The sequence below is a fragment of the Phalacrocorax aristotelis genome, chromosome 1 (genome assembly GCF_949628215.1).
Source record: "Phalacrocorax aristotelis chromosome 1, bGulAri2.1, whole genome shotgun sequence".
NCBI classification, from domain to species: Eukaryota; Metazoa; Chordata; class Aves; order Suliformes; family Phalacrocoracidae; genus Phalacrocorax; species Phalacrocorax aristotelis.
In genome coordinates, this window is record NC_134276.1 from 154,396,543 (window position 1) to 154,423,386 (window position 26,844).

At 39.8% G+C, this 26,844-nt stretch overlaps 1 protein-coding gene across 3 annotated transcripts in view; it reads right to left on the minus strand.

The window, feature by feature from the left end:
* Positions 1–26,844, minus strand: part of DGKI (diacylglycerol kinase iota) — a 221,507-nt gene that overhangs the window by 77,090 nt on the left and 117,573 nt on the right. For all 3 annotated transcript variants that reach the window (XM_075116925.1, XM_075116915.1, XM_075116931.1), the window contains 8 exons: positions 26,106–26,219; positions 25,396–25,533; positions 24,159–24,237; positions 19,132–19,187; positions 18,268–18,330; positions 17,974–18,047; positions 16,372–16,483; positions 13,776–13,975 (listed from right to left, as the gene is read on the minus strand). In XM_075116925.1, coding sequence (XP_074973026.1) covers positions 13,776–13,975; positions 16,372–16,483; positions 17,974–18,047; positions 18,268–18,330; positions 19,132–19,187; positions 24,159–24,237; positions 25,396–25,533; positions 26,106–26,219 — 836 coding nt within the window. The remainder of the gene's footprint in view (positions 1–13,775; positions 13,976–16,371; positions 16,484–17,973; positions 18,048–18,267; positions 18,331–19,131; positions 19,188–24,158; positions 24,238–25,395; positions 25,534–26,105; positions 26,220–26,844) is intronic.

Here is a 26,844-nt window from a genome sequence, read left to right on the forward strand (position 1 = left end):
TCTCCTGAAAACACAATCAAATCTGTACTGCTGTGTTGAAATCTTTGAGCAACCCAAGCTGGAACTCTATAAAAAACATATGCTTTCCAATCCCCAGTTCAAAATAGTGACTTGACCAAAAGCTGATGCTCCTGCACAGGAATTACTCAGCCTAGCACAAGGGATATTTGCCCTCCAAACCAGAACCACACCATAGTCACCCCCTACTTGCTCTTTTTCATTTCTTCCTTTCTACAGAGCTCATCCATGTATGATGCTCAGACCCTCCCTTCCAATCTGTGACCCTGTGCTGCAGTGTACAGTGCTGCTCTCCACACTAGATGGGAAACAGTTTAGTACAGCAACTTTGCATCTTCCCAAGGAAAAATGTAATTTTAGCTCCTAATAGAAGATCACCAACTCCTTTTTCTCTTTGATTTGTCCTTCTAGGTCTTCCATAGCAGATATCCGAGTGATACTTGTCTTTCAACCATCCATCCCATCCCATCAGTCTGGCTTCCCCAGCAACCTACTGGTTTCCTTCACCATTAAGAGATGGATTTGTTTATGTATTTTTACAGAATCATAGAATCATTAAGGTTGGAAAAGACCTCTAGGATCATCAAGTCCAACCGTCAACCCAACAATACCATGTCTCCTAAACCGTGCCCTGAAGTGCCAAGCCTATGTGTCTTTTAAATACCTCCAGGGATGGTGACTTCACCACCTCTCTAGGCAGCCTCTTCCAATGCCTGACCACTCTTCCAGTGAATAAATTTTTCATAATATCCAATCTAAACCTCCCCTGATGCAGCTTGAAGCCATTTCCTCTTGTTTTATCACTAGTAACTATCGCTAGTAACTTGGGGGAAGTTGCCAGTGTACCTCTGCACTGTCTGTGCAGAATTTACTACAACTACCAGATCTTTAATACTTCCCACTCACAAATTCACTTCCTCTCCTTCCGCACACTGGCCTTTCTCATGTTCCTTTGCATACAGCAGGACAGGAGTGTGCCTGATACAGGCAACTGGAGACAAGCCATGCTCTATTGTGGGAAATACTGGAGACAGGGCAGGTGATCCTATCCTCAGCTTCCATGTGTCCCTGTGAGCTTGTCTCAGTCATGCAATTGTTCCCATTTCCAGATGTTGAAGTGAAACAACTCAAGTAACCCTGGGGTCACTAAAAAATTAAAAAAAAACCCAAACTGTTAATGAATAAATTTTTATCTGATTCAGAACAATCACCATTGAATCAGAAGTGATTTTAAAAGTTGCCGTTTTAATATTTCTGTTTGGTACTTATATGTAACTATCATGTTTGAGTTTTCAGAAATGGTAATTTTTTTCTATGATCTCTGGTTAAGATAAGATAGAGGAAGGAAAAAAAACAGAGGAGTAATGTAGCCAAGTTCATGCACCCAATCTTTTACAGTGGCAAGAATTCAACAGAAAATTCAGTCCCTTATTCCCAAGACCATCTACCCATTCTTCCCAAAGGCTAACTTAATTAGGGTAAAAGTTAGGTTTTCAACAACAGTACAGTGATTTTTTTGTGTTGCTTCCCCACCCTGAGTCCCACCAAGATTTTTCACTTGTAGCTGAAAATGGAATGCCTGAAAATATTTGGATGTCTGTCTGAATAGTTATTATTACAAATAATTCTAGTAACTTTCTGTATTCTCTATTAAGTTGTTTGGGGTTTTTTAATTATCATCCAGACCCAAGACATTTTAGTTCTCTTGGAAGATAATGTAAGAAAAATCAGCAGAACTGTCTTCTTTTTATAGTGCTTTGCTTGTAACAACTCATTTGGCATAAAAATACTAGGAAAGCTGTGTAAGATCAGTTATGGTAGTGCTTTTTGCTTCTCAGTGTCTAAGTGCTAGTTCAAACATGAACCTTCTTGGCAAAAATTATCAATGAATTAGTGATTGACTTATGTCCTTCTACACAGCTGGCCTCACTGCAAACACATCATCACAATGGATAACCTGGATATCTCATGAAAGGGGCAGAGGAAAGGAAGACAGGGAAACAGAACAGCTTCTCCAAGTTTATCTTTGGAGTCTTTTACATCAAGGTGATGGGATGGTCATGTTGACCCAGTGCTCAAGATCACCTGCAAAAAGGGGAGGGGGGATGTTAAATCTCATGCCGACATCTGCTAGTCCTTAGTTAATTACCATCTGTCTCCCTGCAGTCTCCCTGTGAGGACAGGATAGTACTTGGATACCAAGGGGAAAGACAGCACTGACTTCTGTAGTTATGCTGACTCACTACTTAATGCCATGTAAGAAAGGAAAACATGCACCTTCTCTTTACAAATGTTATTTCCTGGCTTAAAGCTGGTGGCAATCTACTGCATCTCCAGCATCATCATCTTGAGTCAAATTAGTCCTTTCACATGAAAAAGAGAAGTGAGCAAGCCCTTTTTATTTACTTAGAACTGGAGGAGTAAAAAGATCTAAAATGAACAGCAAATCTAAAATATTTTTGTTGCTCCAGGAGCCACACACACTCTCCAAAAGTACCTTTTAACTAGAAAATACCTAAGAGGATACTTCCCATGCTTTTGTAGAAAGCATAATTTTTTGGTACATCACAACACTGTGTAGCTCTAAATTTGCTTCTATGGAAAAAACCAAGCACACCATCTTAAATGTAATGTATTACTGGAGGAGAAATAATTCCTTTCCAGGTAAAGGTGTGGGAAGGTAATCAGCTGGCAAGTGACAGAGTTCTGTTTCTCCTCCTGTTTGCCCCCTTTTTATAATGACATGGAACTACTACTACATAAGCAAGCTGTGTGTGATGAAACATACAGCTGGAGAGAAACAGGACTTGCTATTTTGCCCATTTGAAAAGTTTAGTGAACTTAGTCATAAAAATGTAACCTTGGAAACGGCAGTTTTCTATAAAAAATAAAGTTATCAGAAATATGAATGCTAATAGGTCCTTTTTATAGGAGAGGTTTTACGCACTTAGTTAAGTCCAGTCACAGGTAATACCTTCATAACTCACATATATACATATATGTGTGTGCAAACATACACCTACAAATATGTGTATATATATATACACATGCACCAAAAAAAATTACTCAGTGGCTGAAGTCCAATGGTTTTGTTCATGAATTATTTGCAAATACTCTTTGCTCTGTTAGAATACGGTTGTTGGCTGATATTATATGAACATCTCACTAAATTTTATTACCTATTCAATACAGCTTTGGCTCTAAAATTCATTATGTTAATATTCACTTTGTGCTATCAGACTGGCAAGTAACACCAGGGAATATTGTCCTCATCACCCAACTAATTAACTTATTCGCTCACAGAACTCATGAGCTCCATACAGAGCCCTATTTAATGCAGCTGAGGAAAACCCTTCCACCATCAATACTTCTATAGTCTTCACAGATACTGATAATAATCCACATCATTATATCAATTGCACAATTTATCTTGTTCAGACAAACTGAACATATTCAGAAACCACAAATCTTAAGTACATAAGCATGTCCATGTAAAAGCTAATAATACGGTGATGAATGTGACTGAAAGCAAACATTAGGACAGTATTAATAGAAATTGATGCTTCTGAAGACTGTATAAAACAACTTGCTCAACTGTAAGGAGAGGAAGAAAATCTTTCCAGATTCAGCATTAGCCAATTTATGAATAAATTTCGGAGGATTGCTGCACTGCAGTTCAACCTAAAATATTTAAATTTCTTACACCTATTATTCTTCAAAATGATGTATTACATAGTTAATGAAAAGTAATTTAAAGTACAGATGAATTAATTCCATTACCTCCTCGAGAATATAATTAAGAACCTCATTCCCTAAACACAGCAATCCACAGAATTATACCCTAAAGGTCATGTGTCCCATGGGACCATAAACACAGATTCAGGTCAACTGAAACATTCTGTTCATTCATGTTAATTAGCTATAATGGTTTCATTTAAACAGAAACCTAAATATCAGTCTTCTCAGATCAGGAGCACAGATAGGCTAGTTTACCATATTGAATTTTATCTGATGGACTTTTTATTAGCATGGACCAGAAGTGCACATTCAGGGTATTATTAAATAACAATCCAAATGAGCCTTGTAGAAAAGCTATGCACACTATCTAGTTGGAACAAGCTATGAAAGATTCTACAGAGATGTTATGATGTTCTCTCAAAATTATTTCGCTCACATAAAAAACCCTATATAATTTCAGTAATAGAGAACTATTTTCTTTCCTTTTTGAGCTGCAAAGTGGCTGAACAGTTCAAGGAAATTGTGTTACTTTCTACCAAACAGCACTCGACTTGTCCACAAGAATACAGAAGATCACTTAGATATTGAATAATTCCTATTATAAGGAAAAGGGCATGCTTTCTGGAAATTCTTAAAACTTGTACATAAATAGTTAATTTAATTTTTATGTTTCTTAAGTCTACCCTTCTGTGAGAAGTTATCCATCCCATGGTTCACCAGGTTACACATCAGAATCAGAACCACTCTTTTTAAGGGGATAGGTCTTAGAAAGTCAACGTCATGCTAGATAAACTGCTTATAAGGTGAAGTCATTTTTAACAGCACCCACCCCACTGCTGGAAGCTGCTTACCAAAGGAGAGGTATGCATTTGTTTCCCTCCTATGCCCGCACTATAGCATTTTGGGGATTCTAGAAGTGTTACCGTCACCACCCCCTCCCATCTTGTGTGTCGTCCCGCGTCTGTGTGTAGCGTCCGTCCACCCAGTCCACCCAGCCCACCCCCCCACAAAAAACCCCTACAGAGCTTTGACAAGAAAGAATGAAAAGGGCTTATTTTTCTAAAATCCCTTTCATTAGACCACTTGTTCAAACTCATGGAAGCAAAGCCACACGTGCCTATTCTGGGACTACCAGCAGAACCTGATCTACTTCTACTCACCAGGATGACATACTCAGCTTTTGATGAAGCTGTGACATCCTTCTCTCACCCCTATTAATCATCCAGCAACAAGCAAGAGGATGCCAGCCAACTCACTTGGAGCACAGCTGGTTTTCCTAAGAAACATGCTCCTGCCTCCAGTCACCCAGGAAGGAAAACAGGCGACTTGGGTCCTGCCCTTGGCACTCCTGCACAGCAACCTGATAACACTTCTGCCATGCCACCAGGTTGGTTCGACTGGGAAGACAGACTTTTAAATTATATATGCCCTAATATATCAATTATTTATGAACACTGTGAACCATTTCTTATGCTTTGTGTCTACATAGAGGAAAGAAATCATAATACAGTCCAACAACTCTACAGATCCAGTGACAAATTTCTGCTAGATCTTCCAGAATACAGCTCACAGCAGCTTACACACATACAGATTTTAATATGATTCGGTAAACAGAAAAGGAAAAGGAAATTTTCTACTGCCCCTCCCTTGCAAAAAATAAACTTTAGGAAAAAAAATCCCCTCCTCTGGGACATGTTTACAGTGACAGATTAATGAATTACTTATCTCCTAGAGAAGAAATAAACATGCAGAATTAATTAAGTGTTCCAGTGTTTAGAACAATTGGAAGAAGGAAAGCAGCAATCAGAGGAAAAAAAAGAAAGTAACCTTACGCATTGGCAGAGCTTGGAAATCATATATTAAAAATAAGTGTGTTTTGTCCACAGTATTTATCTACTTAAAACATAAGAACTGCCACGACAGAGCAGAATCATCCAGCCTCTTCTGCTGGACAGATTTCAGTGCTTCAGAAAAGTCCACTGCTATTTTAAGGCAAAGCTCTTGCTGAGCTCTTTACTTAAAAAATACCCCTAAATATATAATCACCACAATTTTTTTTCTTCCTTTTCATGAGTGTTATCCAGGATAAGCCAGGTTAAACCAACTGTACTAAAGTGCAAAACCTTTTGCACTTTCTTACCTCACACTTGATTCAGCAAGTGTTTGAGCATTTTGCTGTATAAAGGCTAGACCCACACATACACTTAAACATGTGCCAAAGTGCCAGGTAGAATCCTGGTCTTCACCTTCTTTCTCCTTCACCGTGCTAGCTGTTGTTATCTCACACTTTACACTTCCAAGCACAGTGACATTCTCCAGTAGTAATGATCCCGCTAAACAGAAGTCCACATGCTAAACAGGAAAAACTGACAAAGAAAAGATGAGACTCAATTCCCTGTAATTCATGTAATGGCAAAAAGGGAAATTTGTATAAGCATTTTCATCCTTACCTATGCATTTGGAGAACAGTTCATTAACACACTCTCCCTTACGCCTTGTGTCCCACTATTCTTTGTTAGACTCTCTTCCTACAGACAACACCCATATTCAGCTTAACCCTCAAAGCTGATTGTTTGGCATTTGCATCTCTAAAAGCAAAAAATTATTTCCTCTCACTCCTTTTCTATTTACACAGGTTTTATATGCAGACCTTGCTGCAATCATTACCCTGTAAAATCTACAGAGTATAAACTCTTTGCCAATAAGGTGATACTTTTATTTTCATTTATGCAGATTTACTAATTAAAAAAAAAAATCACAGCATATCCACAGTTATTATTTCACTTGCAAAAGGATGGTAAGAGCTATATAAGTAAATTATGTTGTATTTTTCAAATGGTAATTTTTTTTTTCTGAACTTTTCTGCATCAACCACACAGAGCAAATGTACTCTCACATGTGCATCCTCGTCATCTCAACTGAGCATCCAGATGGAAAATGCAAGTCTTTATCTTCCTTTTAAGAGAGCATATATTAAAAATACGACACTTGCATTTACTTATGCACCCTGTATAAACATTTGAAATGGATCACGCTACAGTTCTACTGTATCTGCAACAAAGACCATATGTGCCTAATAATTTTGGCTGTCCCAAATTCCCATCCATATCCTGCTGCAGAAAACCTGAAATTTATCTCAGACAGGCTGTATCCATCACCAGGTCTCAGCAGAATCTGCCCTGCTGTTTAGTACTAACTGGAAGTCAGGCTCTTGATGTTGTTCAAAAAAAAAAAAAAAAAGGAATATTTGAATCTCAAAGCCATCACAATCCAAATCAAATTTCCCTAATACCTCATGGGTACTTACTTTAATTTGCCAGACACATTAATTAGCAGTCACAGTGCAGCAGCATGCTTAATCTATTTTTACAAATTTTAAGATACAGAACATCTTTGACTTACAAATTACTTTGGGGCTCACGAGTGTCTCTCCCTGCCTTATCCTGACAGCTGATATCAAATGAGACATTCAAATGAACTGTATCAAAACTTGTAGGTAATTTTCTAAGGGATATCCCTCAACTTGGAAACAATACCAGTTCTCCCAGACCCAAAGCTTACTTAGTGTTCCATGTAAGCAATAAGGCTCATCTCAACTTTTTTCTAGAAACTTGCTTAAGCACTGGATCAGTGAGACAAGTTATTTGTATTACTTTCCATTCCTCACCAAAGTACAGCAAATATGATCCAGGGATAAGGCACACTGAATTGGAAATCTTTCCTTGTTTGCAAAACAGCAATGAGGAACATGGAGCTTTCTGAAATTTCAGAGAATCACAGGATGGTTGAAGTTGGAAAAGGCCTCTGGAGGTCATCTGTCCAAACTCCTGCTCAGATCAGGGCCACCTAGAGCAGGTTGCCCAGGACCACATCCAGGCAGCTTTTTGCTATCTCCAAGTATCACAGAATCACAGCCTCTCTGGGCAATCTGTGCCAGTGCTCAGTCATCCTTACAGTAAAAACATTTCTCTTGATGTTCAGAGAGAACCCATTACCTCTCGTCCTGTCACTGGGCACTGCTGAAGAAAGCCTAGCTCAGTCTTCTTTATACCCTTCCTTGAGATACCTATTGATGAAGTCACACCTGAGTGGTCTCTTCCTCAGGCTAAAAAGACCCAGCTCTCTCAGCCTTTCCTCACAGGAGGAATTGTCCTTCGTAATCTTCATCATCCTTCACTGGACTCTCTCCAGTAGCTCCATCTCTCTCTTGTGCTGGGGAGCCCAGAAGTGCACACAGTGCTCCAGGTGTGGCCTCACCAGTGCTTGGTAAAGAGTAAGGATCACCTCCCCTGACCTGCTGGCAACACTTCTAATTCAGCCCAGGACACCATTAGCCTTCTTTGCCACAAGCACACATTGCTGGCTCATGGTCAACTGGGTGTCTGCCAGGACCCCCAGGTCCTTTTCTAAAAAGTTTAAATTTGCTCTTAAAATTATTCATTTTTCCCAAATAACTCTTGATTTATTGAACATTTTATATGTCGTCTGTTGCATGTGCTCAGTCTTAGAGAAACATCAGCGGGTTTGCTTTTAGCATATACCAATGACTTTCTTCTATGATAGAATAAGATTCATTCTTGGAATCAAGTTTCTGCTCTGAATACCTGGATTTATAGCTCTGAAATTTGTTATTTTTCAATATCTATTTCAAATTTGTTTCTCTGATAGTCTTAACCTGTTTGAAAAGATGTCCGTAAGATTGGCAAAACAAGAAGACAAAAGGGATGTCAACACAAAGTAAAATGTGTCTTCTCTTGACTGAAAAAAGCATCTCAAGACAAACTACGCTGCCTGAGTTGACATATTATATTAAGCTGGGGTTTGGGTTTTTGTTTGGGGGTGGGGGGAGATTGGTTGAGGTGGTTTCAGGGTGGGTTTTTTGTTTGGTGGTTGTTGGGGTTTTTAGGGGGTTTTGTTGTTGTGGGTTGATTGGATTTTTTTTAACTGTGGTCACACACAGGTTTTGTGTGCGATGCCCATCTCACCTTACTCAGATACTGTGGAACTGTGCCTTTGCTGGTGAGACCACAGCCTTTTGCCTGCCATGCCATCAACTGAGCTCCCACTTCCCATTTGTCACTAGATTTTACTGCCCTGTTTCCTGGTTGAATGGCACGCAGGGTAACAGGGAAAAAAAAAAAAAAACACTCTGAAACTTCATAGGAAAAAAGCCAGATACTCACACAGTGAAGGAATCGGGGGGAGCTGAGACTCTCCTCAGGTCAGCAGACTGCACTTTATGGATACTATAGGCAGCAGGAAATGAGTGGCCAGGAGAAAGGCAACACAGTGTGGACAGACAAGGAAAAAGGTGGGGTGGGGAGAAAGAGAGAAAGAGTGGAAGAGAAGAAAGAAAGAGAAAGGCATACAACATTTAAACAGAAACAAAATGAATGTGTCGCATAAAAGTTGAATGAAAAGACATGCAGATCTCCAAGGTCACAGTTCAAGGAAGCCAACAACAGAAGACATGCAAATGGAGAAAACCACTGCTACATGGCACACAGGAGCTTTCTAAAGACATGAGTGAGAAGGACAAGCTAGGCACACAACTATACAAGGAAGACGAGGAGCCCCAAGATTTGTTCCACAGGCACTGAAAAATTTCAAGGCAGCAGACTTTGGAAGCGGGTCCAGAAATGCAAACAAACATCAGAGTGAAGATCTGAATGGATGGAATTTTCTTCAAAGGTTGGCTAACTTTAGTTACCATTTAAGAAAAAAAAAAAGTACCCTTACTGGAGATTTTGTATCCACAGTGACAAATTGCTGTCTGCAGTCTTCTTTCATGTACCTTAGGAAAACATGCATTTTATATATAGTGACTCTCAAGACTAACTCTCTTTTAGACTCTTATCTTTTAGACCTAGATAGTCCCTTTGTTTCTCTAAAGTGTATGGAACATGTTTAATCTATAAGCTCTTCCCTCTTCTTTCTCTTCCATCATGCAGGACATTCTACCTCAACCCAAACTAAAAGCCAGTGAAAGCAAAATACCATCTTTTCAGGTTCAGAAAGCGATCATTAACAGAAACTTACTGAGCAGCATACTAAACGACAGTTTCTAATCAGCAAATGACTCCCTGAAAATTAAAACACAGATTCTCTTCTTATTCCAGACACATTTTGCTTACAGCTCACAAGAACCACATTCTTGGTTTGATCACAGAAAACCAATCTATATGTTGTCTCTTTCACATGTTACCATGATCAATAGTGGAGAGCAGGAAAGAGAACTTATCCAGCAAGTCTTTTAAGGGAAGGAGAATAAGAACATAATTCACCCTTTTGAAGAAAAAATGAGGCTGCTGATCTGCCTGTAGCAAAAATTTGCCTTTGCTGGTACAAACAGAAAATGCATATGAGAAGAAAAGAAACCCACCTTTTTTCCCCCACAACTCCACTATCTGCCTTGTTTCAACCCATAACCAAGTGTAAACGTCATCATCTTATCCTGTATATTCCTTGCACCAAAAAAGTTGTTTCTGGCTTATAAGACTTTATTGGATTGTTACTTATCTCCACTGTAAAGCAATGCATTGTAGGATGAGGAAGAGATTATGCCTGCCTTTTACATTTGGGCAGCCTCCATTAGAAACAAATTAGAAGCACTGTAATTTTATTCACCAAGTAACGACTTTCCTCCACTGTGCTTCAAGTCAAAATTTTAAAATTATCGTAAGGGTACAAACCATAAACAGGTCATCCTCACCTACTCAGCACTACTCATATAATCTGTATGTGACATCAAAACAGCTTAACTTTCCAAAAGGAGATGACTAGTTGTAGCAACTAGTCCATGAATAGTTTGGGAAAAATTAATATACTGAGAAATCTGTTTGCAGCAATTCAGCAGTGAAAGATGAAATAACTAAATAAAATATTAATTGCCAGTAATTCACCCAGCTATGACAAAATGAAGCACATTATATTTACTTGTTCCCTAATAGCTTGGATGAAGCTTTTCACACTGCTGCATTCAATAGGGAAGGGAGGCTTCTTCAGTTTTAAGTAGCCCCACAGAAACACTGATTTTTATTCCTTAATTTGATTCCATGGCCAACCAATTTTTTTTTAAGACTAGAAAAGACTAGGATTTTTTACACTGTCAAAAAAAAAGTGCTGCTGAATTTTTCCCTACACCTTGAAAAGGAAAATTATTCAGTTAAAAATAAAACAAGTACTCTCAACATACAAGAGTTTCAACCTTCAAGGTCTGTGTAGAAGCACATGAGGCAGTTTCTGTGCAATTAGAAGCTGCTGGAAGCACAATAGTGGGAAAATGGAAGGAAAGACAGGTCAAACAAGGTCAGATCCCTTTTTCTCATACACAGCTGTCCTCTTAGACTGTCTGTGGGTCTTGAATGAGAACAGTTGCAATCAGGAAGATGGACAACTCTTACAGTCAGAAGAGAATCATGTTTCTGAAGACCTCCAGCTCCCAAGTGAGAGAAGCATGAAATCTCTGTTGTTCTCACTGAACTACATTACATATGGGCCCTTCAATTTTAAAATACTCTTATTTCCTGGAAACTCAAGTGAATCCACAAGGCAAACAACAAACTCACTACCCTTTCTAAACCCCCTCTCCTTAAAACCTCCAGAACAAGGAGCAGAGTATGAAAACAGTGGAAGACTTCTTCAAATTAAGTTTTTTTCTACTTATGACACTGGACTAGCTAAAACTCTAAAGAGCCTTCCTACTGCTCTCCTTATCTAGCAATAATATCAAAGCTGACAATAATAGCCACTCTGTGTCACTGTGATGTGAGATAATCTTTTAATAACTTTCCTGGCAAGGAGCTCAAGAACAGCTGTCTAACAATTAGTGGGCTAGCTCCAGACCCACTTACTTATCTCACATATCTAACATTCAGGTGACAGTCATAAGAGAACAATCTACTATGTTGAATCAAATATAAGGCTTTCTGGGAGATTTCAATGGAGTAGGGAGATATGTTCCAGATATTAAGAAGTGTAGATAAGCTGTATTGTGTGTATGTATGCAGATAAGTGTATTTAACTGAAAATTTTCTCTCTTGTGAAATACTGCAAATCAGCATCATGTTGAATGAACTTCTTACAATACTAAATGCTTCCTAGAGTTTAACCTTTAACATGCCATTTACTTTTTATCATGCCAGGAGATTCAACTCCTCTCTCTCACTCCCCCTTAACACTTGAGAACAAAGTACATACACACACAGACACATAGGTATAGACACACATACCATTTCTGATACCAGAGGCTGAAACTACAGTACCTGACAGATCATTTGTATTTTCCCAAGACATAGGTCCACAGGCAAATATCTCGGCCAAATCAACGGACTGACAGCAACATAGTCTACCATAGCACATTGAAATCAAGCTAAACCACAAGATCCTCTTGACAACTGGCAATGTATTTTGATTTTTTTATTTCCCTACCACAGTTTAATTTCAGATCTCAAAATCCAAGCCTAACCATGCTAATTATCAGATCAAAATACTAGGAATTTTCATTTTACATTTGCATTTGCCTCTCTCAATGTAGAAAAAGATGCCCCAGGATTGCTTTCTGCTCGATTCTAGCTTTTGTGAACGATTGAGTTGTGGTTGGATGAAATCTGGCATTGCTGCCTACAGGCAAGAGTCTGCTATTCTTCCCTGCCCAAGAGACATGAGTATACCTTACGTATTTTCCAGGCAAATAGGAATTGCACACATTACAGATATGGGCTTCTACTGAAGCTTAAAGCATTAGTTTCAGTAAGAGAACACAGAGTGCTAAATTGAACAGGAAGATGTTGAAAGTGACCAGAGGGGCTTTGATTACATGAACAGATTGAAAACCAGCAGATGACAAGTTCTAAAGGGCTGGAGTCAAAGTTTGAAGTGAAGCAATATCTCCCGCTAGATGATACAATTGAAAGACACAGACAACATTTAAGATACCTGAAGAGAAAAGGCGTGCCTGAGACCTTGTCTGTTTTTTCCAGTTAGTCTAATGAAAAATATTGCATCTCTTCATAAACCCTGCCTCACCATTACAGCTGCAACAGCAAAATCTCTCACCCACCTCCCCAGAAAAATGAAATCTTCAGTGCTTTGGTGTCTGAACACAATGTGGATCCTTGACAACTTTAGGCCTTTAGCTCGGTGTCTTTGTAGAAGGGACAGACTGTTTTGCTTCACTTTAAGAATACTTCATGAAAAACAGCAAAGGCACTTACTGTGTCACTCACTTTAGCAGTGATAAAGGCCTTCTGTATAAGAAGTACAATAATCAGCTCTACTAAATAATCTAAACCATTTTATTGGACAGGCATTTTCACAGGTCAAAATTTGAAATTTTTTTTTTTGGTGTTCAAATATCTCTGCAGTGTTTACAAATAAGGTTTAATTCTGAAAAGGAATGTTAGTCCTGTCTTTTCTTCTTCACATGTTCCTGATTTCTGGTTATCTTAGGTTTTCTCTATTCAACTTTAGACTACTCATTTCTCATTTCAGTTTTTACACTGGAGCAGGATTCCTTACAAAGTGCAAACAGCCCTTTCTGGACCTCCAGGTCCTTCTCCATAAGAGGCCTTGGGCAGCATGCTCCCCCAAAAGAGACTACAAGATGTCCTGAGTAATTCTTGATTACGGCAATTTGTTACAGGATCTCCAATGGAGCTTAAAAAGCAGATCAATAAAGTTGAGAAAAAGAAGCAAAAGGACTTCAAAGGCAAAAGGCATTTGCAGAGCTGTTGGAAGCCAAGAGGCGCACTGCTGAGCCTGCACAAGCCTCTCTAAATAACTGAAAGATACAACACTTTTCTAAAAGCAAGACAGAGGATAACCCAGAAGATAAAAGAATAAAAGAAAATTGCGTAAGTATTTACAGTACAGCAGAAAGGGAGTTCAGAAGGTGAGAATTTTTTTTATTTTGGTTTTTTTTATAAATGCGCTGCAAGTCCAGTACATGCAAAATCATAACTGAATATGCTGCCCCAAATGGGTCTCCTGCCATTAGGACATGCACATATCCAACTCACTCATTCAGCAAAGGCATGGATGTTCTCCTCTTGCTCTTCTGCACCATGTTGGCTTGGTTCCTTAAGGAGATTCGAATGAGTGAGGGAGCCAATCGACATGGTTCACCATCCACTTGCATGGGAATAGACTTGTATGTTAAAAGTGTCACCTCACGGCACTGATGCAACCTCTCTCCATGACCACCCACCTGGAGAGCAGCCTGAAAAAAAAACAAACCACCCCACAAGAAAAAAAAAAAAAAAAAAACCCACAACCAAAAAAACCCCCAAAACAAAAACAAACAGGAAAGACAAAGAGGAGACACCTCAGAACAGATAGTTGAAACAGTTAAATCTGAAACAGTTTTGCTGTCAGCATCCATTACACAGCGTTTCATGTGTACGGTATTCTAATGAGTCACAGTGCATGTATTTTCACTCCAAAATTGCAAAACAGGACATAAAATTTCACAGGGAAAAGTGGCGGGTGACAAGCAGATATCTAACCATATGCATTGCACCTCTCATCACCTTGGTACATCAAGAATATTACACACACACATACGAATATGTATACACACACATGTGCATGCACAAATGAATACCTGTGTTTATTCTTAAAGTTTTCGATTTGGTTTGGTGGGTTTGTTTCTACGCTAACAGTAATGCTACTAATTATTTGCTCTTTAAAACAAGAACCCTAACTGGGTACATCTGCAAGACAGAAAAATTATTTCCCCTTCCTGAACAGAATACAGTCCTTAATGTGCTTTAGATAAATCTAAAATCCTTATTACGAAAGTTTACACTGCATCTCACCCTTGAGACTAGACAGGTTGAAAAGAGCAAGAAGAATGACCTTGTTAAAAACAATTAAAATTCATGTTCAAGAATTCATTTCAAAAGAATGAAACAAGGAGAGTAATGAGCAGATCCTTCAAGTTCTAAGCAGACATTTTTGGGTGGAAATGTACTTTTTAATTTACACTGTGACTATTAACTCTCATTTGTCAGAGGCAGAAAAAATCCTGTATTTGTGCACTAACAGAAAGCAGCCTAAACAAGTGTCAAGACCTTAATCCTGCCCTATGCACTTAATATTATGGATCAACTGATAATATGGTCAATAATATTCATAACAACACTTCTCATAAAGTACTTCTCTTGCTTGGTCTCTCTCCTTTAAAGAGAAACAGCAGCTCAGAAGGGCACTACTACTTAAACTCAGTCCCAGCTGAAATTGCTGATAGCTTTGAGATCACTCTAGCTACTGCAAGTGGCTAGAGACACATTAGTGGCAAACCCACAAAAGGTTCAGGATGAAAATTGCCACTTGGTACATGCTAAATGGACTTTTGACAGCATTTTCAGAAACATACCCTAAAATCTTCAGGGGTGAAGTAACAAATGTTCATTCCAATATATCTACTAGGCTGAAAAACTCTCCTTACTTGTAGGTTATTTCCCTAATCCACTAGATCCATTAAAAAAAAAAAAGACACCAAAAAAGAAACCTTAACCCCAACTTCTAAAGAAATGATTGCTGATCAAGGTGACCTTTTACTTGTGCTTACTTTGAAGATTAGTTTTGTCTGAATTTCCCTTTGGGAAAGCAAACACCATTATCATGGGTGTTCACTAAATGCGGTATTCGCTGAGGGCAGGTCACACAAATAAACGTGTGTTTAGTGAAAACAGGCTTCTTCATGTTAGCTTTAACCTAGTCCACACAAGACATAACAGCAAAAGCCTAAGAGTATGGACTTAAGCACAACCTAATCAAACCTGCCAAGAAACCCCGATACGTGCCTTCTGTTGGCCACACTAAGCTCAAGCTGCAGTGCCCTAGGTAGATTAACACTAGCACAGGTAGAACTACCAACTCTCTGACTGCATTTAATCATCTTCTGAAGAGACTGGCACTGTGTTTAACCACTACGATAGTGGGGTACTAGGGTATTTACAGTGAGATTGCTTTAATAGTAACTCAGCTTTAGTTCACTTTACAGACAGAATTGACGGAAAGTGCACTGCCAAAATAAAATTGTTGGTTGAATTTTCTTTCCCTAGCAGAACAAAAAGAGATAACAGTTGTGCCAGCAACATTACTAAATTTTCCACAGCTATTACTAAATTTTCACAACATTTTTAATGGGTGTATGGAAACTGTATGGGCATATAATTTCATATAATGTCTCATAATTGTTTCCAGTAGCTAGTTTAAAAAAAAAAAATTAAGCTTTTGTGCCATAGATTAAAATATACGAAAGCTAAAAAGAAACACCAGTAATTATTTGACCATAGAACATTCCCCCCATAAAAATATGTATGCATGCTGTCTTTACTGTAATAATCTTGCTATTTAGTTTGGGAGGACTGCACATGCAAATTAGTCATATTTTGCAAAAAAGTACATTTTTAAAATTAAATAATACTTCTTTTATTAGAAAACTAAAATTTGTCCTCCTCATTTAAAACCTACTAGCAGAGCATGTTTTGGCCTTAGCTGACTGAATATGTGGAATCATGGTGGTTCTTCAGTAATGAGGACAGCTTTGCACACTGTAATGCTGCCCACAGAATTCACCGAGTCTGGCAGCACCTGCGATATACTTACCAGTGAGGCCATGGTAAACCCAATGACTTCAATGTAGCCATCGTCATGGCGCTGAGGTTCAAAGTCTCTGTGATCTCCAGGGTTTCCCCAGGGCATTGTGCCAGCACAATATCTACACAAAGAGGTTTGGGAAGCAAGCTTTGAGAAAGCAGTTCGCCCTGATGGGCCCTGACTAGTAGCCTGGTTATTAGCCTTTGCTGCTGCCCTCCATAAATATCTAGATATCCATTCCAGGATTCAGTTCAGGGACAATTAAAAGTCATGCTGGCAAAGACCGGACAAAAGGGGAAATCTCTCATTTCCAAGCTGGTACACCACCCATAAGTGTATCTATTGCAATTTTTAGCAGGTTCCTTTGTGAGAGGAAAAAGGAGAAACACCAGGAAATATATAACAGAGCAGCAGCACTTTGTTCTCCTCATTTGCTTTTCTTTCTGCAGATGAGCTGTTGAGTCAGAAAGCTTCTTAGCCCCTCTCCTAGGCAGGCATGGGGCTGCAGCAGCAACTCCAGCCTTGGAGCTCTATTTCCTCTCTCCCTGCTGGCTTAGAAGCTGTAACAGCGTAAGGAATGCAAAAGATTTCATAGCTTGAGGAGGCAGGGAGAAATAGGAAGCTTGAACAGATGCAGCTGTGGCATCTATCTTTCCTACCATTGAAGAATGAATGTAAAGTATTCTAAGAGTGATAGAAGGGGAACTTTGAAGAGGTGACACCAAGTAGAAGCTTGCAGTGAGGGCAATGCAGGACTCAAAAGATCAAGTGCTTGGGACTGCACATGGAGCAAAGTGGTAGGTTATCTCCAAAGTGGGGCTCATGCACCACAGGGAGTGTGCAAGAAAAATCTACAACTGACAAGACAATTAGGGTGTGCGAAGAAAATATTGTCTGTACTTTTAACAAATAAGAAAAAACCCAACATTATAATAATGGTCTTGATCTTTATCACATCCTTTCTTAATTTTTATTTTTATATATGTTTTATAATGTATGTAATACATTAGTACAGTAGTACACGTATATAATTTATAAATAAATATACATAATTGGGGTGGTGCTCAAAAATTTTTTACCGATAGAGATGCACAATCAGAAAAAGTTTGGAGACTACTGCTCTAGGGAGCAGGAAATAGATAACTTTTAAGAATACAGCTGTATTTATATTTGGGACACCTTCTAACATGTTAAAAAACAGCACTACTTTCAACAATTTTGTGTTCCTTTACCAGAAAAATATTGATCTTTTTTCTCCCCTGCCTCCGCTTCCCATCCATTTTTTTTCACACTCTGCTTCTAACTAATCAAAAGACCAGGCACCTGTGTCTTTACTATCTTGTTTGTAGGCTAGGTCACAGCTTTTGAAAACATGTTTATTAATCATTTCTACTATCTCTGTATCAGGATATTCAAGTTTTTAAAGGAGGGTTTAGCTGCACCCTGAACATGGATCCCATTCCACATTGCTAATTAACAGTATTATAAGCACCTAGCTCTCAAGAAGGCAGCATGGTGGCAATACTCTTCCCACACATCCACCCAGCCTAGGACAACTTGCAGGTAGCTTTTTTTTTTTTTAACAACTCCAAGGGTCTGTCTTGAGCTTACCTGGGTATGTTTAAAAACACTATACACTGGAACTTCAGCTCCTGGATCTTTGGAGTCAGGTCTGTACCATCACACTACAAAGCCAAAGTGACAGAGCACAGAGAAATTGCTGAATGGAGCCACAGACAAGAGAAGTGTTGCTGCTTTGTAACAACTTTCCCAAGACTTCCCTTGGAATGTGTTGCAAATGTCATGCTCAAAACTGAAAAGTAACAGAGCCATTAAACTCTCACCTCGCTCTCTCTCCATTCCCCTCTCTTCCCACAATATTATGGCACAATTTTTTATACTTACCACAACTTTAACATGCTTGGATAAGTCTCTTGAGCTTCTTTGCAGAAAGTCTGTAAAGGCTGCCTGCAACAGAAATAAGTGCAGGAATTGTCATCAATGCTTCATCTCTTCTCTTTCCTCACCACAGAGCTAACTACCAATATGCCATCCCTTTGCCAAACGTATTCTTTCTTGCTCTCAGGAGATATTTTTCTTTTTTTTTAAAATCATGATATTTCTCCTTTTGAGACGGTTAACCAAAGAAGGTCATTGGGCACCCAAGGATTTAAATGCAAATTCTAGCTCACATATTTGTTTCCATGTTTAAGGCACATGGGTACAGTGGGAGTCATCATCCAGAAAGACATTATATGTCACGCTTTATCAGATTAGTGTTTCTCTCCTAATAGCGGGTAATTTTATTTGCATATTCACATAAGAAAATGAATCACTTAAATTGTTGATCTCTGCCCACTACTCCCCATGACCCTACATCCAAGACTGAAAGCTATGAAGATACATGTTAACACTTGGGAAATTTCTCTGGGAAAGTCAATATCAATGTGCTGCCCAAACCCTGAAAGAAGCAGAGCAGTTTGCTAAGAAGCTTATGAGCCAGAAGCAGGGGGAGCAAGACGTGACCAGTACTATGTCCAAAGGAATAGCGTCTCTCTCACCTGCTAAGCATTGTAAAACAACAGTGCTTCAGGCACTTTCCAACAGATACACTGTGTGACATTGCCAGAAACAGTACATGTGCACTTCAAACTGCGACAGGCAAAATGAACTGGCATGAGCTGCTGACGTGAGAAAGTGTGGGGGAAGGTACTTAAGAACTCATTAAAACAACTAAGTTAACATTCTGTAAGATGAAACACAACTCACCCCTGCATAAAACATTTTATTTCTAAATCGGCTGTTGAATTTCTCTGGATTTGCTTCTGTGAAAGGATAAAAAGGGAAAACATGAACATCCTGATAAAACAAGTAAACTCCATTGTACCCTCACGGTACCTTCACATTCCCTGCTAGTACTTATAGTGCTTACAGCACACATCACTCAGTGAAAACGTTAACATAAATATAGCTTTCCTGGGTGAGAGTCCCCCATCTGTGCCATTATCTGCTATCAGATTTCAAACATGGATATTGAATTCTTCCCCTTTCCTGTAGAGTGAAAATAGGTGGAAACAGGAGCAAAGAGGTAATAAGAATACAATCAGTTAATTTAGCACCTTTCTGACTATTCCTCTTATGATCCCTCAGCACCATTTGTGAGAATTCTATTTCTACCAACACAGAACAGATCTCTGAGAACCCATGCTTTGAAGCAGGACTAAAGCATTAGTAAATTACAAGATGAAACAGACACTTAAATTCTGATGTGTTGCAAAGAGGTATTGAGGAATAGACATCTCTACCCAAATATTCCTGTAGCAAAAAAAAAAGAAGTGGTTACTCTAAAATGTATTTAGAGAGCTGGTTCCTTTTGATTAGATTCTAAGTGGAGAATTTTAATAGTCCAGTAATAACGCACATCTAATGGTTAATTAATCTCACTGTTAAAATAAATGGGGGTGCGGGGGTGTCCCTATCTTCAGCTTTTCAGACTTCAACTGCCAACTGCTAAATCTTATTATACTTCTGTCATGTTAAAGAGCCCCCAATGATCAGATATATTCTCCCTGAGTAAATACTTACAGGCAGTGATTAAATCACCTCTTAACCTTCTTTCCGACAAGCTAAATGGAGCTCCTTTAATCTCCCAGTATAAGACATGGTTCCCAGAAAAGAGGTCATTCTCGTGCCTCCCTGGAAAATGCTTTGCTAGCCTGTGGCATCCAGAGATTTCAGAAGCAACCCTTCTGACACTATATTCAGTGGTAGTATTAACCACCTACCTATCCTTGCTCAGTAATTCTCTAGTGAAAACATCCAAGTATCAAGATAGTCCTTCTTGCTAAAGCATCACACTTGTGTGAACAATTCCAAATTACTACTTCTCAGATGACCACTTGAAATCATACTTCTAGTTCTCTTTGAAGTCACTGCATCTCACAGTATAGGGGTCCATGTTGTAAGAATGAGCTACTTCACGATTCTTATTTGATTGCGCAGCTACAGTCATCATTCGTTTGCTGTCTTGCAGGTGAGCCTGGAATGCAGTCAGGGCCACCTCCTCTTAAAATTATTAATTTAACTGCATAAGTACATAATCACAGAGTGTCAGGGATTGGAAGGGACCTCTGGAAATCATCTCATCCAAGCCCCTTGCTTGAGCAGGCACACCTAGAGCAGGGGGCACAGGAACGCGTCCAGGTGGGTTTTGAATGTCTCCAGTGAAGGAAACTCCACAACCTCCCTGGGAAGCCTGTTCCACTGCCCTGGCACCCTCACAGGAAAGAAGTTTTTCCTCATGTTTAAGTGGAACTCCCTGTGCTCCAATTTGTGCCCATTGCCCCTTGTCCTGTCACTGGGCATCACTGAAAAGAGTCCAGTCCCATCCTCTTGACACCTGCCCTTCAGAAATTTATAAGTATTTATAAGATTCCCCCTCAGCCTTCTCTTCTCCAGGCTGAACAAACCCAAGTCCCTCAGCCTTTCCTCATAAGGAAGGTGCTCCACTCCTCTGATCATCTTCATAGCTCTCTGCTGGACTTGCTTAGGCAGTTCCCTGTCTTTCTTAAATTGGGGTGCCCAAAACTGGACACAGTACTCCCAATGTGGTCTCACTAGGGCAGAGTACAGGGGGAGGATAACCTCTCTCGATCTGCTGGCCACACTCCTTTTTATGCACCCAAGGATACCATTGGCCTTCTTGGCCACAAGGGCACATTGCTGGCTCATGGCCAACCTGCTGTCCACCAGCACTCCCAGGTCCTGCTCAATGGAGCCGCTTTCCAGCAGGTCAGCCCCCAACATGTACTGGTTCATGGGGTTGTTCTTCCCCAGATGCAGGCCCTTACACTTGCTTTTGTTGAATTTCATGAAGTTCCCCTCAGCCCAGCTCTCCAGCCTGTCCAGGCCTCGCTGAATGGCAGTACAGCCTTCTGGTGTATCAGCTACTCCTCCCAGCTTGGCATCATCAGCGAACTTGCTGAGGTTACACTCTATCCCGTTGTCCAGGTCATTGATGAATACCTTGAACAAAACTGGATCCAGCACAGACTTCTGGGGAACACTGCTATTTATGGGCCTCCAACCAACTCTGCCCTGTTGATCATGACCCTCTGAGCTCTGTTGTTTGTTCATCCAGTTCACAATACACCTCACTGTCCTCTCATCTAACCCACACTTCCTTAGCTTGCCTATGAGGATGCTATGGGAGACAGTGCCAAACGCCTTACTGAAGTCAAGATAGACAACATCCACTGCTCTCCCTTTGTCTACCCAGCCAGTCACACCATCATAGAAGGCTATCACATTGGTCAGTAAATCTCATCTCACTTACTGAGCTCACAGCTCTTTACAGAAAGTCTCTACGTCCCTATGCCAAGAAGTGGGAGGGTCCTGAAGGCTCACTGCCCATGCTGCATGTTCCCTGATGTGGTTATCCCCAATGGCTCCAGGCAGCAGCCACCAAAGCACTAGCTCTAACAGGGATCTTATAACAAATACTGACCGGAACCAAAGCCCCAGTTTGGAACTGGATAATCAGAAAAGGAGCCTTTCTGAGGTCTTGGACTTTCAACATACTGATCTGCTTTTACCTCTGACATAGCAGCTGAACATGGGTAGGGAGGGAGTACCATGATGTAGAATAGAGCCTAAAGTTGGTTTGAGAGCAATTTTGATTGTAGAAATAAGTTAATGACTGCATATCCAATGTTCACTCTATCCTCACCCTTCCCAAGCCACCAAAGGAGTAGGAAGAGGAAAGTGTTGTTGCGTATGTGTGCGCACATGTGCATGTGTGGGAGTCAGGGTGGCAGAGTGTCCTGTAAATGGACAGTCCTGGAGAGCTGAGGGAGCAAACAGCATGTCAGTCAGGGTAAAGTAAATTGCATCTCCCTTGATCCACCAAAGTGTAAGGACAACAAGGGAGGAAACTGTGGCTCTGGAATGAGTCGCTACCCAGAACACTTCCTGAAGAAGCAGAGCTAAGTATGTAAGGCTTGGAGCCAACCCTCAAGGCTCAATCTGATCAATCACAAGAAAAGTGTAGGGGCTGCCATGGAAAAGGCCGCATACTTGTACACGTTCCTCTGAGACACTGCAATCATGGCTTATTCTAAATATAACAGTGGACCAATCTCTATTGCATAAAATGCCCTGATAGGCTGACAGTTCAAATCAATCTAATTTATTTTGTTTTGGCGTGGGGAGGAGCAGGGAGAAGGGGAGGGGTCATGGTGTATGTTTAAAAACTACATGTGATTACAATAGCTCCACATAAGCAGTTGCATACAACTACTTATCTTAGTGGACCAAGTGCAACAGCCATGAAAGAGCTTTAGGCTTTGTTAAAGTTTTGCTAAGTTTCTCTGGATTGTCATCAATTGTAAATGAGATGAGAATCTGGTTTTCACTGCTTAATTCAACATGAAACAATAAAACCCACACACCAGCGACACCTCCGAGGCTACAAGCTTTTCTTTCCTGAAACACATAGGACTCATTTGTATATTTTAGAATTTGAGAGGGTAAGGAAGGCAACAGCAGTAATGACTTGTAAGAGCAGACACTTGTGCTATGAAAAGCTCTCCTGGCCACACATACCCACTCACAGACACACAGCTTGCTCTGCCAAGTATTTTTTCACCCATGTAAATTTTTAAAACATTGGCATCCCTGGAATAATATCTATTCTTTATAGAACTCCATTACTTCATTATTAAGTAATGCCTCCATTAAGTGAGAAAGTAGCCATGCATTTCATCTATACAATATATTCACAGTCACATTAGCAATGCGCAGTGATATGCATTTATAAAAAAATGCATACAGCTGTCATCATTTCATTCCTGTGCCCTTTTGTGGCCCCTCATTATTATTCCTAAAGCTTGAAGCAGTGTTAAACATTATTAAATATTCATTAGCTCATTCAATCATGTATCCTACATTTTATTTAGCATGGCATTAGAGTGCTATCTTTTAATCTTGAAATGACACTCTGATAGCATGAAAGTGAAGATAAGGGAGGCTGTAATTCAGAAAAAATACCTGCATAGGAAGATGAAATGACCAAAAGCTGAACACAGACAATTCAACAAGGTTTGTTTATACCAGCGTGCTTGTCTAAACCATATAAATAGGACCGTTTACATTAGTGCAAAGCCCACCTGTTAAGCCGCATTTGGATCTGTATGGGGTGGTATAACTGCCATCGGCAAGGGGACAAACAAGATGCTACAACAGCTGAAATTCCTGACAGTTTTGTGGACTTCATTAAAACCTTTCACTTGCATAGAGACACTCTGGGTCTGTACCAAGTCCAACAATATTATGCTACACTCATCCATAGGTAACAGCTGTTCAGTTCGAAAACAAAATTATCCTCCTGCTACCCTGCTACTTCCACAGCCTTGCAGTTTTTTTCCTCCCTCCACCTCCACACTGGAGGGAAAAATGACACATGACTCACATTGGTTTTTCTTCCTGCTCTTATTCTGACACTTCTGCATCAGCATATACTTCCTTTATATCTGTACTTGATATCTCCTTTAGAAGATCAAAAACCTTGATCTTCCTAGCCCTTTTCCTCTAGCAAATGCCATTTTTCCTTGTACTTAATCATGCAGTCCCTTGGAAATTCATGATAAAATCACTTCCTACTTGTGTCTGTATCTTGTGTATTTATGTTCTAGATTTCCTTCTGAATTATAAGAACAGGATGTTAAATCCAACTCCATTTGCAATTCATAAAATAGCTTCCCATTCCTAAGGCTAAGGAAATAAAAAGGTCCTATTACCTCTAGATTCATGGAACTCCAGTGTAACGTGTGCATCAAATCCAAGGCTGAAGTAATTATTGAAGACACTGAGTGGAAGCTGTAATTGGATGATAATAAAAAGACATGTAAAAATAACATGAATTAAATGTTTTCCACCAGGAATTAACTACTTTAAATCTGGCATCTCATGAAAACCTAAGAAGAAGGAAGTGGAACATATTAGGGAAATGTATGCAGAAAGTTGCTCTGAAGGTTAGTAATAGCTTGTGGAAAATAATCAGATACAAACGCCTAAAGAACACAGACACATCTACAGTGTTTTATGATCTTATATGTATCTTTGTAAACATATCAAAGGCTTCTTTATGTTGTCATTGAGATTTCCCATAATGCTGCTCACTTAACATGTCAATACAAAGGTTTTCCTAATTGCTGGCACTTCAAGCTCAGCATCGTGAATGAAACTCAAGCTGTGTTCTTCCTGCTTCATATATAACCAGGAGCAATGCAAGTCCCAGACAAGAAGCCCTAATTCTATTGAAGATGCATGATGCAGGGAAGCACACATCTGGCCCCTTCTTCATTACACACACCCAGCAGGGCTGTGGGGAGAACAGTAGAATCCGATAGGTAAACTGGAAATTATAACTGAGAATAGCAAAATGGTTCATAATAATTTTATTTATGACTGCAACACTTTCAACATCCCCAATCCAAATGACACATTACTATGTGATCCTATTCTTCAGCTATCAAGATCATATGGAGACCCGCACACAAAGAATACAGAAATACACTGCTCCTTACTTTAAAGTAGGAAACAGTTGGCATCTGTTAGCAAAATCTAAAGGAATAAAATTCTACATCCTGTTTTTAGATTTATTTCTCTAATTTAGAATGAGTGGTGGTCACAAGGTTGCTTCTCCTGCCACCCCAGGTTAACTAGAGAAAAAAAAAAAACCACAAAACCAACGAACAACAATGAACTTTCAGATAAAATGCCAGAGATTTTTGCCAGGGCTTAGTTTTTGAGATAAGTGCTTTGCATCTGAGACTCACAAACAACAAATAAATGGCTGCTGTGTATTACATTCCACACACCGCTGGAAGCATTGACACATGAAAAGAGCAAAAGGAAGAGATGCAACTAGAGAATGAAAAAGTTTTAGAGCTTCCCCACTTGTGCATCTTATGGTGTAATCCAAGGACTCTCTTAAGTATCCTATAGTATCCCTGAGAAAAAGAATGCTCTAACCTTACGTGCCCCATCCTCCAGCTCATCCTGTGGCAAATCAGGGTTGCGCTCAACCTGGAGATTCCAGCGGTCCAGCTGGACAATGGTCCCATCTTCTACATGGCACAGGATCTTGGACACTGGCTCATCTGTGTAACCCTGACAGCAAAGGAATGTCACCAGAGTATCAACCACGGATACTGAAAGCAAAGCAAATCACCCACCAATTTCCTGGCAGACTTCCCTCCTTTCAGAGAGGCCAGATCAAATGTTCCTAAGAACACCTCGAAATATTGCTAAATTTTTATATATCAACCATTTCAACAAGCTATTGCTGAGGTACACAAGTCTTGGGCAGGCAAAGTAAAACTATAAGGAGAGGAACTCAGTGTAATTGAATTGCCTGGAGTAACTCCAGTGGTATAGTCAAGGATAAATACAGAGAAATAAAGTTTAAACTATGCTTAAATTAGAAGACTATATATCCTTCTCATTACTTGGCCTGAAATACCAGATAAATACATCTGTGTATGCTTTTGTTACAACTGCATCATTAGCAATTCAAGGTCCCAGACTGGAAATTGAACCAAACCATCGTGCCTAACTGAAGCAGACCTTGGACACAGCTCTGCCTGCTATTTCAGCCAAAATGAAGTTTCACCCTACTACACAACCAAATCAGACCAGCAAGTTGAGAGCCCGCATGCAAGGGTATCCCAGTTAGTGCTTACCCCACCCCAGTTGAGGGTACGGGCAAGGTCATTCCCAGTGCCAAGCGGAAGCACGGCCACAGGAGGCGGGGGGCTAAGCTGCAGCTCATCGAGGATGGAAAGGATCCAGCCCACCTATAAAATGGGAAATGCAGAGAACTGTTAGTCAAGAAAATTAAAAGGGGTGGAAAAAAGAAAAAAGACATATTTTGATTGTACATCCCCCCCTTACAGAGAAGACCAAGTAAAACAAAAGGGAGAAGGAAAAATGAGGATATCTGAACTCTACAACTGTCCCATGTGAAGTTTCACCTTTCAGAGAACAGGTACAGTTTTCATGAAGCTCCTGTGCAAGCAGGAGCGGTGGGATGTAAACACTGGATATCTTTTAACAGCACACAGAGTTACTGAGGAAAGGGAGCACGTAAGTTGCTGTTCTTTAAGCAAGAAATGAAAACACAGAGAATTACACCTGGCTAAGGCTGCCTAACTATTGCTCTGAAAAATATTGTATGTATAAATGAGTGAAGAATAACATGGAAAATTAAAGACAAATTTTTCAAGTGCCCTTATGCTAAAAGAAACTAAACATCTGACAATTGTCATGAAAGAAGACATGAGAGACACATTAAAACAGCATGGTATCTTAGAGCATGTCCTGGCACTGGACCAGAGGGTCCAGATCAAGTCAAGCATGGACTTGCCCACAGGCCTCCTACTCCCCAGACAAGAGACCTTAGTGCTGAATTATTTCACTCAG